The sequence below is a fragment of the Phascolarctos cinereus genome, unplaced genomic scaffold (genome assembly GCF_003287225.1).
Source record: "Phascolarctos cinereus isolate Bilbo 61053 unplaced genomic scaffold, phaCin_HiC Scaffold_726;HRSCAF=1367, whole genome shotgun sequence".
NCBI lineage: Eukaryota > Metazoa > Chordata > Mammalia > Diprotodontia > Phascolarctidae > Phascolarctos > Phascolarctos cinereus.
The window spans coordinates 402661621-402678460 of NW_027556098.1; the positions used below are offsets into that span (position 1 = coordinate 402661621).

Here is a 16840-nt window from a genome sequence, read left to right on the forward strand (position 1 = left end):
AAGCCCTTAGAGACCAGGAACAGTTTCATTTTTTTTTTTGTCTTTGAATCTCCAAACACAAGGCCATTGAGGAAGCAGACACTTCTAAGAGTTTGCCAGATTGTTTTGAATTGAACTGAGATGTGAGTAGACCAGCTTTAATAGTGTCCTTGAGGGGTCATCTATAAAAAGGGTGAGGACTTGGGTACATTTCTTTGGTCTGCTCTGAGGCCTTCCCCACTCCTGCCTTCACGGCCCCTGGGTGAGGGTCTACTGGGTAACTGAGTTCTAGATAAATGAAGCATCACTGTTTAACAGCTGAACACATGATCAGCGATACTGTGGGGATACAGAGGCAGGTCACCGCAGCTGCCTGGGGACACGGACTAATTAGTGGGAGTTGAGTCAGAGGTGAGTTTGGGAAAATAATTGCCTTTTCCCAAAGAGGCCTGTCTGGGTTGCACCTTCCCTGGCTGTCTTCCGACAGTCTCTGTCCTCTGTCAGCTCAGGAAGCCTTTGATCAGGGCAGGGGCTGACAGAGCAGCTAAGTTTGGAAAATGCCAAGAATTCCTAAGTTCAGAGAGCTCCACGCCAAGTGGACCTCTGGGGCTTCAGTCTAGCAGGCTCCAGCAAAACAGCTCCCTCAGAAGACCAGCGGGGGAGCTTCAAAGGGTGTGTTCAACTTCAACTAAGGCTACACGCTTATTCCTTCAGAAAGATTCTTGGAGAGAAGTCTCAAGGAAAATGGACTTGAGACCATGTGGTTGGGGGATGCTTTGAATTTAAATAAGGTTTAGGTTTTTAAAAAAAGCTGTGTGACCCTGGGCAAGTCACTCAACCCTGTTTGCCTCAGTTTCCTCATCTGTCAAATGAGCTGGAGAAGGAAATGGCAAGCCACTCCAGTATTTCTGCCAAGAAAACCCCAAATGAGGTCACAGAAAGTCAGATATGACTGAAAAATAACTGAACAACAGAAAATACTGTGAGAAATCCTTGATGTTTCAATTTAGTTCCCCAAAATCCAGCTTTAAGTGAAGTACAGTATCAGAGATAGAGAGTTGGAAGAAACTTCAGGCCAAACCCATCATTTGACAGATGAAGAAACTGAGGAGAAAAAGGAAATGACTTGTCTACAGTTTTTTGGGCAAGTTTTTTTTTCTTTTTCATTTTCCCTGACTTCTGGATCTGTGATTTCAATAGTGTATGGAGTTCCCAGTGAGGATATTTATTCCCCCAACCAATGTAGATGGACAGCTGCTCTGTAAGTTCTAATCTTAGAAAAATTCCAGCAATGCTGAACAGTTATGTGACTTGCCCAAGGTCATGCAGCAAGACTTTCTATCTTGGCATGGAGGCCAGTTTTCTATCCATTACACCATCCCGTCTCTAAAAGGGAACAGAGCAAGAAAGAACAAGATACATCAGGAACCAATGAATTAACTGATAAGCATGTATGAAATGCCCCAGTTGAAACAGCCCCTGCCCTTGAGGACCTTACATTCTCTCCAGAATCACGAGCAGCCTGATCTGTCTAGAACACAGAACAACGTGACAGAACTTGAATATTGATTAGAACCAGACTGCCCCAGTCCTCCAGAGCCAGGACAGGTGGTTTCTATTTTGCCTAGAGGTAGCAGAGAGCCCTTGAATTTTATTTTGAGCAGGAGAGTGATATGGCCAGGTCTGCATCAGAGGAAGGGAAGTCTGGCAAGGAAGGGTCATTTCATTCCTTGTACTTGTATACACAGTGCCTGAAACATAGTAGGTGCTCAGTAAGTACTAGTGGACTGATTGGCAGCTATGTAAAGGGTCAGTTATCTGAAGCCCTCCTGGACTTAGAACCTCCTAAGCACACCACTCCCATGGGATATGACTATTACCTGGATCTAGGGAAAAAGCACAAAAGCCTAAAAGCAAGTGCGGATCATGAGAAGGCAAAGAAGGAGGTGAATTCTCCCTGCTCCAAAAAACACAGGCCCTGGGACAGCTAGGTGGCGCAATGGATAGAGCACCGGCCCTGAAGTCTGGAGGACCTGAGTTCAAATCCAGCCTCAGACCAAACACTTGACACTTACTGGCTGTGTGACCCTGGGCAAGTCACTTAACCTCAATTGCCTAAAAAAAAACACTGGACCTCTGCATACCTAAGTGCAGGACCCAACAGTTTATAGTCTAAATTCTGTCTCCTCTTCCGGACTCCTTGGGCTCAGACTCCAAGGTGTCAGGGAGAAGTGAGAACATGTGTCTAAACAGCTCAGAAGAACCGGCTTCTAGGCTCAGCAGGGCTGGTGGTGAATTATCAGGCCCAGATGCCATCACCAACTCCCAAAGCTTCCAGCTTCCTTCTGTCTCCCCTTTTCCAGCAGCCCCTGGAACAGATCAGAAAATCGAGAGGAAGGCCTCAAGTGCTGGATCCTGCCTGAGAGTCAGCGCTGCTCCTAATTAAGATAAATGAGCCTGGGAGTTGACCCAGGGCCTTTTCTTCCTGTGATCAGAGAGCGTGAGAGAAAATTAAAACAGGGAGCCAGGCCAGGCCAGGTAGAAAAACAAAGAAAGCGACAGCAGACCTCCAGGGAAAAGCTAACCATAAATATTGTTCGCTTAACTGTGAGCTCATTTGGGTTCTGCCAAGAAGTTTGGGGGAGAAGTGTTTTCAGAGTGTGGGAGATTTATTTTGAAAGTTCCCAGCTCCTTCTAGCCAAGCTGAAGAGGTGGATGCCATGATGCCTCTGGGACCTGGAGAAGGCTACAGAGAGGAGGGTCTGTCCCACAGGAGACTGCAATCAGGACAGGGACTCCATATACAAGTAGACTATATGGGCCATTTGGAAGCAGGAGAGATTTCAATTAGACAGAGGAAAAGACTGCCCTAACCAGTGGGGTGAGCAAAACACTGGACACGGAGTCCAAAGACCCAGGTTCTAGAACTAGTCACTTAATTTCTTGGCCCCTCAACTTGCTCATCTGTTCAATGAGGGGGCCAGAATCAATGTTGCTTACAGCTTAAATGAGTTGTGATTTAAGAGCATTAGGTAGAAAAGCCATGGTTCTCCATCCTACATGGCAGCTTTTGGAAGTCCCAAAGAGGCTAAGGACCTTTTTTTTTTTTGAAGCAATGAAACCTTTAACACACTTCCTGGAGGAAGCAGGTGGGGAACTCGAGATGAGCACACCAAGGTGACCTCTTAGTGTAGCAATGGGCATCCTGGCTGAGCCAACATAGAGAAAGACACAAGTGGGGATGCTGAGAAACCGAAGATATCAGGAATCGGGGCTCAGGGCATACTCCTCTGAGTCCTAGATTTCCAGTAGCGGATTGAATCAGGGCAAAGCCCAGCCTGTCCATGTCCCTCTACCATCTCACATTCTACCTTCGGCATAGGAACCATCGGCTGCTCAGTTGAGGCACCTGCCTTCCTGAAGGCAGGGGGGTAGACCAAATGATTCTTCATGATCTTTTCCAAATCTAGGCAGTATGGTATAGTGGAGAGGGCACTGGACCTGCAGTCAGGAAGGTCTGGCTTTGAATCCCACCTCTGACATTTGTTAGTCACGTGCCACTGTGCAAGTCACTTGCCCTGGGCCTCAGTCTCCTCATTTGAAAAATGAAGGGGTTATACTCAGTGGCCTTAGAGATCTTTTCTAGCTCAAGATCTGTGACCATCCAATGATTTTCTGATTGAGGGGTTACAAGAAACAAAAGAAAGATGTCTGAGGCCAGGTGCCCAAACAAGACACATTTCTATAGTACCACAAACATGAAGCCTGGACCCTTCATTATTCACTCATTCAATTAGTATTAATTAAGCACCTATCTAACCATCCAGGCACTGAGAATACAAAGATTAAAAATGAAATAGGTCCTGCTCTTCAGGAATTTACAATCCAACCAGGAAAGACAACACATACATACAAAGGTCTGTGCAAAATGGCTAACCAGGTGATGGAGGGAGAAGGGGAGGTCACTAGAAGCTGAATTGGGAAACGCTTCTCCTAGGAGGCAGCATCTGAACAAAATAAGAAATTCTAGGAGTTAGGACTGAGGAGGGAGTGTGCCCCAAGTATCTGGCACAGCCAGTGCAAAGACCAGAGACAGGTGATTAAAGTCATGCAAGAAGGCCTGCTTGGCCTTCAATGTATGATGAGAAGGGGAGCAGTGCATCATAAGCCTGGAAAGGTAGGTAAGTCCCAGGTTGTAAAGGGCTCTAGACACCAGAGAGAAGAATGGGTTGTATGCTGCTCAGATGTAAGAAGCGGGGCACAGAGCTGAGCCTTGAAGGAAGCCAGGGACTTAGTAAAGCACAAGTGGGAAAGAAAGTTATTCCAGGCATGAAGAACAGCATATTCAAAGATATGGAGGTGGGACATGGAATGTCATGTATGTAAGGCAGTAATCAGGTCAATACAGGAGGAAGAATAATTCACCCCAACCTTGGAGAAGTTAACTGGAGTTTCTAGTTGATCAACATACAACCCCAAACCAACATCAGCACTGGGGTTGGGTCCACACCCCAGAAAAAGCCCAAAGTAAATCTGAATAACTGGCTTTCTCTGGTGGTGGTGTTTTGGCCAGTTTTATATTGTAGTAGGAGCAGCCGGGTGGTATAGTGGATAGAGTGCCAGGGCTGGAGTCAGGAAGACATGAGTTCAAAGCTGGCCTCAGATACTTCCTAGCTTGTGTGACCCTGGGCAAGTCACTTCACCCTGTTTGCCTCAGTTTCCTCATCTGTAAAATGAACTGGAGAAGGGAATGGCAAACCACTCCAGTATCTTTGCCAAGAATGGGGTCATGAAGAGTCAGAAACTGAAAAACATATTGCAGTTGAGGGAACAGTAAGTAAGTTTAAGTCATCTTACTTTCAGAGTTTCTATATCCTTCACAGATGCCTTTATTAGAATAGTAGCTCCTTGAGGGCAGGACTGGTTCTTTCTTTTAAAGTGAAACTTTAAACTCTGCATTCTCTCTCAGCACCGAGGACAGTGCCTGCCGGCTCATACTAGGTATTTAGTAAATGTGTGCTGAATTGGATTGAGCTGAGGACAAGAATTGTTTTGTTTTTGTCTTTATGCAGAGCCCAAACTTAAAAGGCCAGAAGACCTGGGTTCAAGTCTGACCTCTAACACATGAAGGTTATGTGACCCCGAGCAAATTCACTTAACCCTTTAATGTCCTAGGCCAACTTCTCAGACTACACTCAGACTATAAGTTACAGAGAAGGTGCTCTCAGCAGAAATTAACATGTCCAGGCCCTATATAGCATGTCTTCACACAGTGCTTACCTTATTGAATTGCACAGCTGAAGACAGTTTATACCCAGGAGAATCTCTGGTCCTCACAACAGCACTGTGAGGGAGGGAGGCCAAGCATTGTACATTTTACAGATGAGGAAACTGAGGTAAATGAGTCAAGTAAACTTTCAGCTGGTAAATGGTAAATTGGAAATGTAAGCCAGAATCCTTTCCTCACACCATAAGTGTCTACGAGGACAATGACAGCTAGAGAAGACTGAATGTGGTATTTGGAGTCTGAGAGCTTGCTTTAAACCACTGCTTCCTACCTCCTGTATGACCTTAGGACAATCACTTCTTTTCTCTGGGGCTCCATGTTTACTTTGAAGGAGTGGGATTAAGTGACTAATCTTTAAGGACACTTCTAGCTCTGATCCTACAACTTGATGAAACAAGCCCTTGGTTTCCAGGGAACTTTGCTTATACTACCAGGAAAGTCCCTAAATGGAGCCTGATGGAATCATAGCCTGATAAGAACCCAGCCAATTCTATGGTGCTATTCTCCTTTCCCCCTGGCTTGGCCCAGTCTGGTCCTTGCCCTTAGCCTTCTCTCACTGACCAAAGGGCTTTGGTTTCCAAGGTCTCCACTGCCATCTTGGGTTAACTCCTTCCTCATACCCAGAGAGGACCTGAACATACCCTGATCAAGCACCCAGGACACCAGCCATGGGCAGGCAGGGGTGATTAAGGAAGAGCCAGGGGGATTCTCTGGCTCCCACCCTGAGGGATGTTCTCCAAGGGAAACATAATCTGTATGCAATCCCAATGCCTGGGACCCTAAGGGACTAGGATGAACCAGATCATAGGATTTAGAGCTCAGGTGGGATCATAGGATTCATCTAGTCCAAACCCCTCATTCTGCAAAAGAGGAAAACTGAGGCCCCGAGAAAGAAAGTGATTTTCCCAAGGTCCACAGAGAATAATGAGCCGTTGAGATGGGAACCCAGATCTTCTGGGTTATAATACCAGAGGATCTTTGTACAATATCTCTCCTTCCCACAGGTGGAGCTCAGGGCTCCTTTCACAGAAGTTAATGGAGTTTGTAGTTAAGAAAGAAACTTAGCATGGGAATAAAACCAACGTGTAAGCATATTTTTAATTGACTTGAATTTGTTTGTTGAACGACCAAAGAAGTCTCAGTTTGCTCATTTGTTAGGAAATGAGAGGACCAGACTCAGTGGCCTCCAGCTCCCTTTTAGCCCTAGGCCTGTGATTCTGTGGTTTCCTGACTGGGAGATTCCCAGAGACACAGGACAGTATCTGAGGCTAGGACGCCATCTTTTTTGACGAGTTTGTCAGTCAATTTATTAAGGGCCTACCATATGCCAGGCACTGCGCTAAATAGTCCCTGCCCTCAAGGAGCTTATGATGTAATAGGGGAAGACAATGCACAAAAGGAATCTGAAAAGGATGAGGGGGAGGGGGAATGTTCCCAGTAGAGGGAAGTGATGGAGAAGTAAAAAGGATTGTAGCTGGGTAGGAAATGATTTTGTTGTGGTTCAGTCTTGTCCAACTCTTCCTGGGGTTCTCTTTGCAAAGATACTGGAGTGGTGTGCCATTTCCTTTTCCAGCTCATTTTACAGATGAGGAAACTGAGGCAAACAGAGTCAAGTGACTCACTCAGGGTCACACAGCTAGTAAGTGTCTGAGGCTAAATTTGAACTCAGGAAGACTCCATGTCAGGTGTTCCACCCACTGCACCACATAGCTGCCCCAGTGGGAAATGAAGAGATGGCTAGTGTGGAACTGGGAGGTTCTCAAAGGCCTCAAGGCACAGGAGCCCAACGAGGATTGAGTACAAAGACTGATGCAGGCGTGATCTTAAGCACGGTCCTTTCCCTCTTTGGGCCTCAATCTCCCCATCTGTACAATGGAGCTATTGAACCTAATAAGGTCTCTCCCAGCTCCAACCCTTAAGCTTGCCAAGATCAGGAGCAGCTAATTTGAATTCTCACAGCATCATTTTGCTTGTGGAATTAAATTAAATAGCTCTAAATTAAACTGCATGTTACCTAGGATACATAATGATTTTGGTAAGTCAACCTTTGCCTTTGTGGTGTGTGTTATCCACCAATATTAAGCAATTGGGGCCTTCCTATAATTTGGTCCTGAAGATAAGCAGAAACTTGCTAGCATTCTGTGCCCACCTGCCTAGTAACTTGACATCTGGGTTCCATGGAGCCCCCAACCCCACACCCAACACCTGTTGCCACCCACCTCACCAGGCTCTGGCTCCAATGTGCCACCTTTCCCAGAATCCTCTGGGAAGCAGAAGACCCATTGGCCCAGGCCAGGTTGAGGGTAGGATGGGGTAGGTAAAGTCCTGCATAAAGGCAGGGGATCAAAAGAGTCTTGGTTAAGAGTTGGTAGGTTCCTTCCAATCCAACTCTGTCATTTTACAAAGGGGGAAACTGAGGCTGAGGTGAGGGGAAATGGCTTGCCTAAGGTCACAAAGGTAATAAGTGGCAAAGCTGGTACTTGAACCCAGGCCAAGGGTCCCTCCTGGGCCACAGGCTCCAGGATTCTGCATTCTGCCAGCTTGTTACTGGACATTCCCCACCACCACCAAAAAAAAGGTCTGTGAGAGAAGATCTTCTTGCCACATCTCCTGCTGTCACTGAAACTGAGACTTCATCACCCCAGGGCTTCCAGAGGGGCTAATGAGCACAAGCCAGCAGCGGCCCTACCTGCCCTGTGTCTTCACCTGTTTTCCCAAGGCAGCCCAGCTCTAGCCTCAGGGATGCCAGCCTCCAGATCCCATGTTGGGCTGACAAGGCTCAAAGCTCTGAGGGAGCTTCCCAGTGCAGGGTGGGCAGCAGGCCAGCTCAGCAATCCCCCAGGACACCTTCGGTAGGGGTAGTTGGGTGGGCAGAGATGTCAGAGGAAGCCGAGCCCTGAGGGGCCCTCAGGAATGGCCTGAGGAGACAGATTTTAGCTACAGAAAGTTACAGATTCCCATCCGCAGAGGCTCAGCTCCACTGGCTCTCTCTTCAGTCCCTCTCTTCTCCTCAGCCCTTTTCTCTGCCCATCTCTCCCCAAGCCCTCCTCCTAAGCAGCAAGCAATTATTAAGTGCTTACCATATGCTAGGCACTGGGAGAATGACACTCGTCACATTCTCTCATTCCAGCCCACACTGACCTCTCTTCTCCCTGAACTCCCAAACTCCCTGGCACTTGGGTCACACAGAGCAGCCTTGGATTGCATGCCAGCCCTCATTGTCCTCTGCCCACACTCGGTGTCTCCTCCCCACCCCCACACCCCCACTGGGAATGCAAGGAGCACTGTGGGACAGGGGAAGGAGTTATGGGATCACCCAGCTAGGGCTTGAAGGGACCTTAGAACCCGCCTAGCCTGACTTCTTTATTCTACAGATGAGAGCAGGAGAATTGAATGACTCAACCAACCCATATTTATTAAGTACCTCCTATGTGCCAAGCTTGTACAGCCGGGTGGCTCAGTGGATAGAGCTACAGACCTGAAGTCAAGAGGACCTGAGTTCAGATTCAGCCTCAATTACTTACTAGCTGGGTGACCCTGGACAAGTCATTTAACCCTTTTTGCCTCAGTTTCCTCATCTGTCAAGTGACCTAGAGAAGGAAATGGCAAACCACTCTAGTACCTTTGCCACGAAAACCCCAAATGGAACCACAAAGAGTCAGATACAACTGAAAAATGACTGAACATGGGCCAAGCACCATACTAAATGCTAGGGGTACAAAGAAAGGCAAAAGACAGTCTCTGCTCCCAAGGAGTTCACCTCCAAGATTGTTGGGGATCTGTAAGGATGTAGAGGGCCACAGGCTGTTCATGAGGTCTCACTGACAGGCGGAGGCCCCTCTCGGGTGCTGATCTCTGAGCAAAGGTCACCTGGTTCGGTGCTCCATTGTATGGATCTTTAACAATCTTTAACTCCCCTAGTTATTATATGATCATTAGCAGTCTATTCTGGGATTGGAGTCAGATAAGTGCACAGGACGTGCATGCGCTGTCCTTGAGCACAGCATGGGCTATGCGTCATTGCAACTTGAGAAAGAGTTCCTGTTATTTTACTATATAAGTAAGTGCTTTGCTAAAAATAAACGGAGTTGCTTCCATCCTGCCTCCTGCCTCATCAATGCGCATTCAAGTTAGAAAATCAAGCTGGTCTTGATTCATCAGGTGATTGGGAAATCCTAGGCCCTAGGTAGGCTCTATAGCCAAGTGAACTAGTTGTGCACAACAAACTGGCGCCCAACATGGGGCTGCACTGCTGCCGTGAAGAAGACATGGAGAGTAAGACAGCTGCGTCACACAATCGGGAAACGTCTGGACCAAGAAGGACGCGACACCCACATCAAGACACCGAGGTCTGTTGGAGCCAGGCAGCCTCCTTGTGAGAGGTCTCCCAATCGTATCCTGTGGCACAAAACTATGGAGAGGTAAGATAAAGTCTTATCATGAGGCAAAATCTAGGTAAACTCTCAGATAAGGAACAGAATGTTAGAGTAATATATAAAGTGATTGAGGAACAGGGGTGCTCGGTAACTCCTGAGAAAATAAGAGTTTCTAGATATGATTGATATAAAATCTCCATGGCACCCCAGAGAAGGGAGTTTAGATTTAGAACAATGGAAAATAGTAGAACAATCAACAGAATTTTATAATACCCAAGACCCAAAATCAGTTCCTTTGGGTACTTTCACTATCTATAATCTTATAAAAATGGGCTTGTAGGAGCTGTGAGAACAAAGGAAGCTCCCGCCATGTGCCATGAGGAATTTCAAAAATCCCCAAGGGGAAGTAGAAAAGAAACATGTAGCCACAGCACTGTATTGTGGACATTGTGGAGCATTACAAAGTGAAAAAGTTTCCTTTTATAAAAACCAAAACCTTAAGAAAGATTTTGCCTGGTTTTAGAATACCATGAAAAGAAAAGATAAAATAAAAATAGTATCATTTCCTTTGTGTAGGGAATTTCTGACAAGTTTCTCACCTTTGGATTCTCCCTGTCATTTTTTTCTATGTTTGTCTGTGTCTGTGTGAATGACTGTCTGTGATTAACATCTGTGATTTGTTTAATCTTTTACTGCCAGGCAGCCAAGGGCTGCAACTGGATTCTGAAATGCTGTTAGTGACTTTCTCCCTTTCCCCCTCCCTAATACCAGCCGCATTTCCCGGGAGCAGGTGGATGGGGGAGAGAATGGGAGAAAAAGTACTTCATTATTTAGGTTATATAATTTGATAAAAGGCAAGAAAGTTTAAACATACAGGAATAAGAAAAGTATGGGTGGAAAGAATAATATAATCTGTTTGCATGAATAGCAGGAATAGATGATTTGAGAGTAAAAGATTTGGAAACTTTTGGAGAAAAAATTCTCTTTCTTTTTTGCATTCTAAAGCTCTGGCCAAAGCTTTAGGTGTAAGATTAAAAGATTATGTTGAAAAATATTCTCTTCCTTTCTCTTGAATTCCAACCCTGGCCAGGTTGGGGTGGGGGAGAAAGAAGGAGGAGATAAGGAAGACAGTTTTCCTCTTCAAATCAAAAAGAAAAGTTTTTAAGTATTGGAATACAATCTAAAGATAATTTAGTTCATTCACATTAGTAATATGCATGTTTCAAGTTTTAAAAATCTAGTCTCATTACAAATTGGTACACTTTTATGTGTTATGTCAATTTTTAAATTTTGATGTTATTAAACATGAACTAAAAGAAACTGAAGGTAGTGAGATAACTGTGTAAATCCAGCTAAATTATTTTATCAAGTCCGGTTAATCTTGTTCTATGATGTTTTATAACTATCATTTAGAAAATCAGGTATTTCTATCTTTACCTATGATTAAAAGAACAGCTTAGACTAAAATAATTTAACTATCACTCATGAAAATTACCAAAATTGTTAACTAAGTTATTTGAAGTTACTGTTTTAAAGCTAAGACTGAGAAATTGCAACTTTATACATAAATAATTTCTAATAATTGGCTTTTTCACCAAGACAAGTTTAAATGTGGAAAAGAAAGGATGTTGAGTAAAATTTCTTATATATGTGAGTCCTAGGAAATCTTTATTGATTATTGCACTTCTATGAAAATAATTAACTGTATCTGGCTTTAAGCCATAATCAGTGAAATTACTGCTTGAGGGAAAAGACTCTTAGGACTATAATTAACTTTGTTTTGAGTTTGAATTTGGATATGGTCGTCTCATTAAATCAGTATTTCCCATTTTCCCTATTATGATCCTTTAAGGAGGAATGTTTCTTACCATGTGCCGAAATTTTGTTCATCACACTATTAAACTTGTTAGTCAGAAATATTCCCAGACAAAAGTAATTTATTGTATGGATGATAAACTTTGCAGTTGTCCTACTACCACCAAACTTTCCTTATTAATGCCCAAGTTTTAACAAGCTTTTCAGTCAACAAGCCTTTCAGTCTCATAGATTTATAATTACCTCTCAAAGGGTACAGAGGGTGTCACCCTTTGCTTACTTTGGGTGCATTGTTCTGCAGTCTGCAGGTATACCACCAAAATGTTACAAATTAATCAAAATTCCTCTATAATTTTTAATAATTTTCACATGACTTTTACAGACATTAATTACTTTTAGCTTGCCTAATAAATCACCACTAATCAATTATTTTAAGATGAAGTTAAACTACTAAGGTAACAGATAGCTAAAACTCAATTCATTTCCCCTTAATTTGTGGCGCGATACTTTACATTTACTAAGAGCTGTTATTTTCTCCCGCCCACTGTTTGTGCTTTTTCTATCCATAAAACTGACAAAATACAAAATGAAATCCAATGAACTTGTTTGGGTTCCTTAAAATTCACCTGTTTTTATTATTGCAAAGAAGTCAGGAAAATTAACGATGCTTTATGACTTCCTAGCCTTTGATAGTTATTGATTTAAAAGATTGCTTTTTTACTATTCCATTACAAAAAGCTAAAAATGATACATTACATGGATGACATTGTATGTGCTCATCCCAATCCTGAAGTGTTGGAAGAAATCTTGTTAAAAATACAAAATTTGCTGCAAAGTCATGGGCTTCAAATAGCCCCAGAAAAAATCCAAAAACTTCCTCCATATCAATATTTAGGTCACCAGATACTTCAAGAAAAATAGTTCTACATCCTCCAAAAATAGACCTACAAAAGTTGAAAACACTTAATGATTTTCAGAAACTTATAGGAGATATACAGTGGCTTCGGTCACAGATAGGCATTCCAAATTATGGATTGATACCTTTATATGATTGCCTTAGAGGTGATCCTCAGTTAGACTCACCCCGAATACTGACCCCTGAGGCAAAACACACATTGCTGTATATTCAGGAACAAGTAGTTGGAGCACACACAAACAGGATTGATAGGCATGAAAGTGTGGAGGCTTCTATATTTAACACTCCAAATTCTCCAACAGCAGTGATACATCAGAAACAAAGGCTTTTTAGAATGAGTATATTTACCATCTCAGCCAAAAATACTTTAAGTAATTACATGGCCTTGATAGGGGACTTAATACATAAAATTGACAACAGGTGTTTAACATTATGTGGCACACATCCGGAAGTCATACACCTTCCATTTTTTCAACAAATGATTGAAACAGCAATACAAACAATGCCTAACTGGCAAGTGAATATCAATTTGAAACTTGTGTATGGAAAACCCTTTAAATATCATGCAATCTTTGAGAATTGGCCTTGGATACAACCTACACTTACAGCAGGTGAACACGTACACGGGATTAATGTCTTTACTAATGCCACAAAGATGAATAAGGCCTCTATCTGGTGCCCTTTTTAAAATTCAATAGTTGTAACCTCTCCCCTGCAATGAAATATCTGGCAGGAAATGACAACAGTACTAGTGACACCACTAAATCAAACAGATTCCTTTCTCCTAAACATAATATGAAAGTTATGTGGAGAGATGTTGATGGTGTCTGGCAGGGTCCAGGGCTAGTGCTAACCTGGGGGTAAGGGTTTGTTCTTATTTTCCCAGGTGATGGAGAACTCTGGGTCAGAACGAAGGCTGTCTGCATTATCCATTTAGAAGGAACAAGGCAAGCAGAAGAGAAAACACAGGCCAGCCAGGAAATTGAAGGAACTGAAAGAATAAGAAGAAGGCACTACAAGAACTTTTAACCGAGCTGTACCTCTTGTCATTATCGTCAGCAGGGATACAGAACACAGCAGCAGCAGAGACAAGAAATACAACACGATGGGCCTTTGTGACAAAACCGCCATGGCCCAAACTAGTTACATGGGGGGAGACAATACCTGAGGTTATTCTGCAAGGAAATGCCTCCACAGGTTCTGGTAAGGAATTTCATTTCCTATCACCTAAGAACCGGTCTCAACACACTGTAAAAATGAACTTTACTGGTGTGGCTTTGGTGCCGCCTATTTGTGTTACAAAAGGCAATGACACCAAAGACTCGACATGTTTACAATTATTTAATGTCACCACCCATTTTGATGGGTACATGTTTAATAACATGGCACCCCCTCCTTATACTGTTATCTTTTTTCAATCTTATAAGGTTACTTACACGGGGCATCTTGGGGTCACAGTGTGTTAATGACACACCTATCAGACGTCCAAGTAATTCAAAGCCATGTGACACCGATTAGCAAGAGCTTAGGGTATCCTCCTTGGTTATCTTATCATACTTCAGAACGTCATTGTGTTGTGTTACAAAAGAATTTTATGTTACAATCCTGGCACAATTATACTAGGGAGAAAAACAATCATACTTGGGCTTTTGGCGGGTTTCCATTTCCTCATTGGGTTTCCTTTCATGACGGAGGAGTTGAAAATCAGTTGTGGAAGGCGTGGGCAGCCTTAGGTCCCATAAACATCATGAATTTGCAAGGGACCTTCCATGATAATATGACAATGCGAGCTTGTTTGACTGGTAATCATGCATTTATGTGGGGAAGAGCACAGAATGTTAATGTAACAGCCGTGGATTCAGGAGAATATAATGTCACTTGTATTAATTGCAGGGTGTTTGAATGTATAGGAACCAAGATTAGAGACCAAATTATTTTTGTTATTACACAACAAAAGTTTGCCTTGGTGCCTGTGAAAAGCAAAGATTGGTATGAGTCACGTTCTGATCATATTTTTGGAATAATAGACCAAAGTAATCAATTAGCAGTTGCTAGGAAAAAGAGATGTATTTCATGTGTAGTATTGGGAATTGTTTCACTTATAGCTATCATAACTGCTTCTGTATCTTTATCTCAATCTATATCTATCACAAGAAATGAAATGGTTCAAGCTGATTTTATGAATCAATTAGCTCACAATGTATCTAAAGGTTTTCAAACACAAAAAAGGATAGATGATGAATTTTACCATATACTTGAGGGAATGAAGGAAACCATTATCGAAATAGGTGATGAATTGGATATTTTAGAATATAGAACGCATTTAAAATGTGATTATAGGTATGAATTCATTTGCCTTACCAATGTTAAATACAATAAATCCCAATGGGATTGGCAAAGAATACGTAGACATCTAAATGGGCTGTTTGGAAATTCTGCTATTGCAGTGGATATTGATGACTTATATGAAATTGCTAAAGATATTGCAAGGGCGGCTGATAAGGATTTGATGCCAGATAAAACTGCCCAACGTATACTTGATTGGATAGATAAACTCCGTAATCCTTTTGATGACCTTGGACATTGGTTTATGTCTCTATTGTCTTCCTTATTGCCATTATGTTTGATTTTGCTGGCCATGCTGTGTTTTGGACCGTGTTTGCTCAGGTGCATAGCTGATCAGATAAAGGACTTTGGGACTGAGCTTCATATGCTCCGTCTCCATCAAAAACAAAAAGGGGGAGTTGTTGGGGATCTGTAAGGATGTACAGGGCCACAGGCTGTTCATGAGGTCTCACTGACGGGCGGAGGCCCGTCTCGGGTGCTGATCTCTGAGCAAAGGTCGCCTCGTTCGGTGCTCCATTGTATGGATCTTTAACAGTCTTTAACTCCCCTAGTTATTGTATGGTCATTAGCAGTCTGTTCTGGGATTGGAGTCAGATAAGTGCACAGGACGTGCATGCGCTGTCCTTAAGCACAGCATGGGCTATATGCCATTGTATCTTGAGAAAGAGTTCCTGTTATTTTACTATATAAGTAAGTGGTTTGCTAAAAATAAACGGAGTTGCTTCCATCCTGCCTCCCGCCTCATCAATGCACATTCGAGATAGAAGGTTAAGCTGGTCTTGATTCATCAGGTGATTGGGAAATCCTAGGCCCTAGGTAGGCTCTATAGCCAAGTGAACTAGTTGTGCACAACACAAGATCATATAGGTAGGGTGTACCAGAGCCTAGACAGAAGAGAACCACACTGCCCAGGACCTACGTTCAAATTCAGATTTTTGCCTCTAATTATCTATGGGAGCTGAGCTAAGTCACGAGCTCTCTGATCTTCAGTGTTGTGGTTCAGTCATTTTTAAATCATGTCCAACTCTCCATGATCCCATATTGGGGTGGTTTGCCATTTCCTTCACCAGCTCATTTTGCAGATGAGGAAACTGAGGCAAACAGGGTGAAATGACTTGCCCAAGGTCACACAGCCAGACTCTGAGGCCAGATTTGAACTCGGGGAGATGAGCCTTCCTGACTCCAGGCCTGGTGCTCTGTGCACTATGGCATCACCTAGCTGCCCTCTTGGGCCTCAGTTTTCCCATCTGTAAAATGATAGAATTGGACCAGATGGCTTCTGAAGTTCCTTCTATCTCTGCACATGTGATTCTCTGACCTGGGAGGACAGAAAGTGTGCATCTTCCTTCTCTCTCCTTCTGCCAAGCCCAGGGCTAGGTCCACAGCCATGGAAGGTTCAGAAAGGACTTAGAATCACAGCGTTAGAGCAAAGCCAGCATTTTACAGGTGTCAGAGCTGAGGGCCAGAGAAAGAGGCTTGCCCAATGTCACCCAGGCTAAGCAGCTGAGCCAAGATTAGAACCCAAGTCCCTTAACTCCAAAGAAGAATGACTCATTTTATAGCCCTAGCACCATAGGGCCTATAACAACCTGTGAGGTGTACGTGTGTAAGCAGAGTCCCAGAGCCCAGTGGTATGGGAGTGTCTCCTTATTAGTGGACATCAATGCAGGAAGACTGGCTGCCTGTTTTTCCCTCCCTCCTTCCTTCCTCTCTCCCTTCCTTCCCTCTTTCCCTCCCTTCCTTTCTTCTTTCCCTCCCTCCCTCTCTTCCTTTCTCCCCCCTTCCTTTTTTCCTTCCTTCTTTTCATCCATCAAAGATTTACAGCTAGAAGGAACCTCAGAGGCCCTATAGACTAGTCCTGTCATTTTCCAAAGTAAAAAACTGAGGCCCAGAGAACAGAAGTAGCTTGAGGGCAGGGACATCTTTTACCTTTCTTTCTATACTCAGCACTGAGCACAGTGCAGGTCACCCAGTAGGTGCCTTAATAAATGTTGATTGACTGACATGCCTAAGGTCACACAGTTCCTTAACTAGGCAGAGTCAAGAGTTGAACTCAGGCCTCTGAACTAAAATCTAATGTGCTTTTTTGCCACACTCCTCCCTCATTTCTTCCCTCCCATC

General features: G+C 43.6%; 2 protein-coding genes across 2 annotated transcripts in view; one reads left to right on the forward strand and one right to left on the reverse strand.

The window, feature by feature from the left end:
• The window catches only part of PLCH2 (phospholipase C eta 2), a 341798-nt gene that overhangs the window by 268481 nt on the left and 56477 nt on the right, over nucleotides 1-16840 (reverse strand).
• LOC144454242 (endogenous retrovirus group K member 7 Env polyprotein-like) lies at nucleotides 13264-15446 on the forward strand. Its single transcript, XM_078145755.1, has one exon. It carries the CDS (start codon nucleotides 13839-13841, stop codon nucleotides 15132-15134), a length of 1296 nt encoding a protein of 431 aa, XP_078001881.1. The 5' UTR covers nucleotides 13264-13838; the 3' UTR covers nucleotides 15135-15446.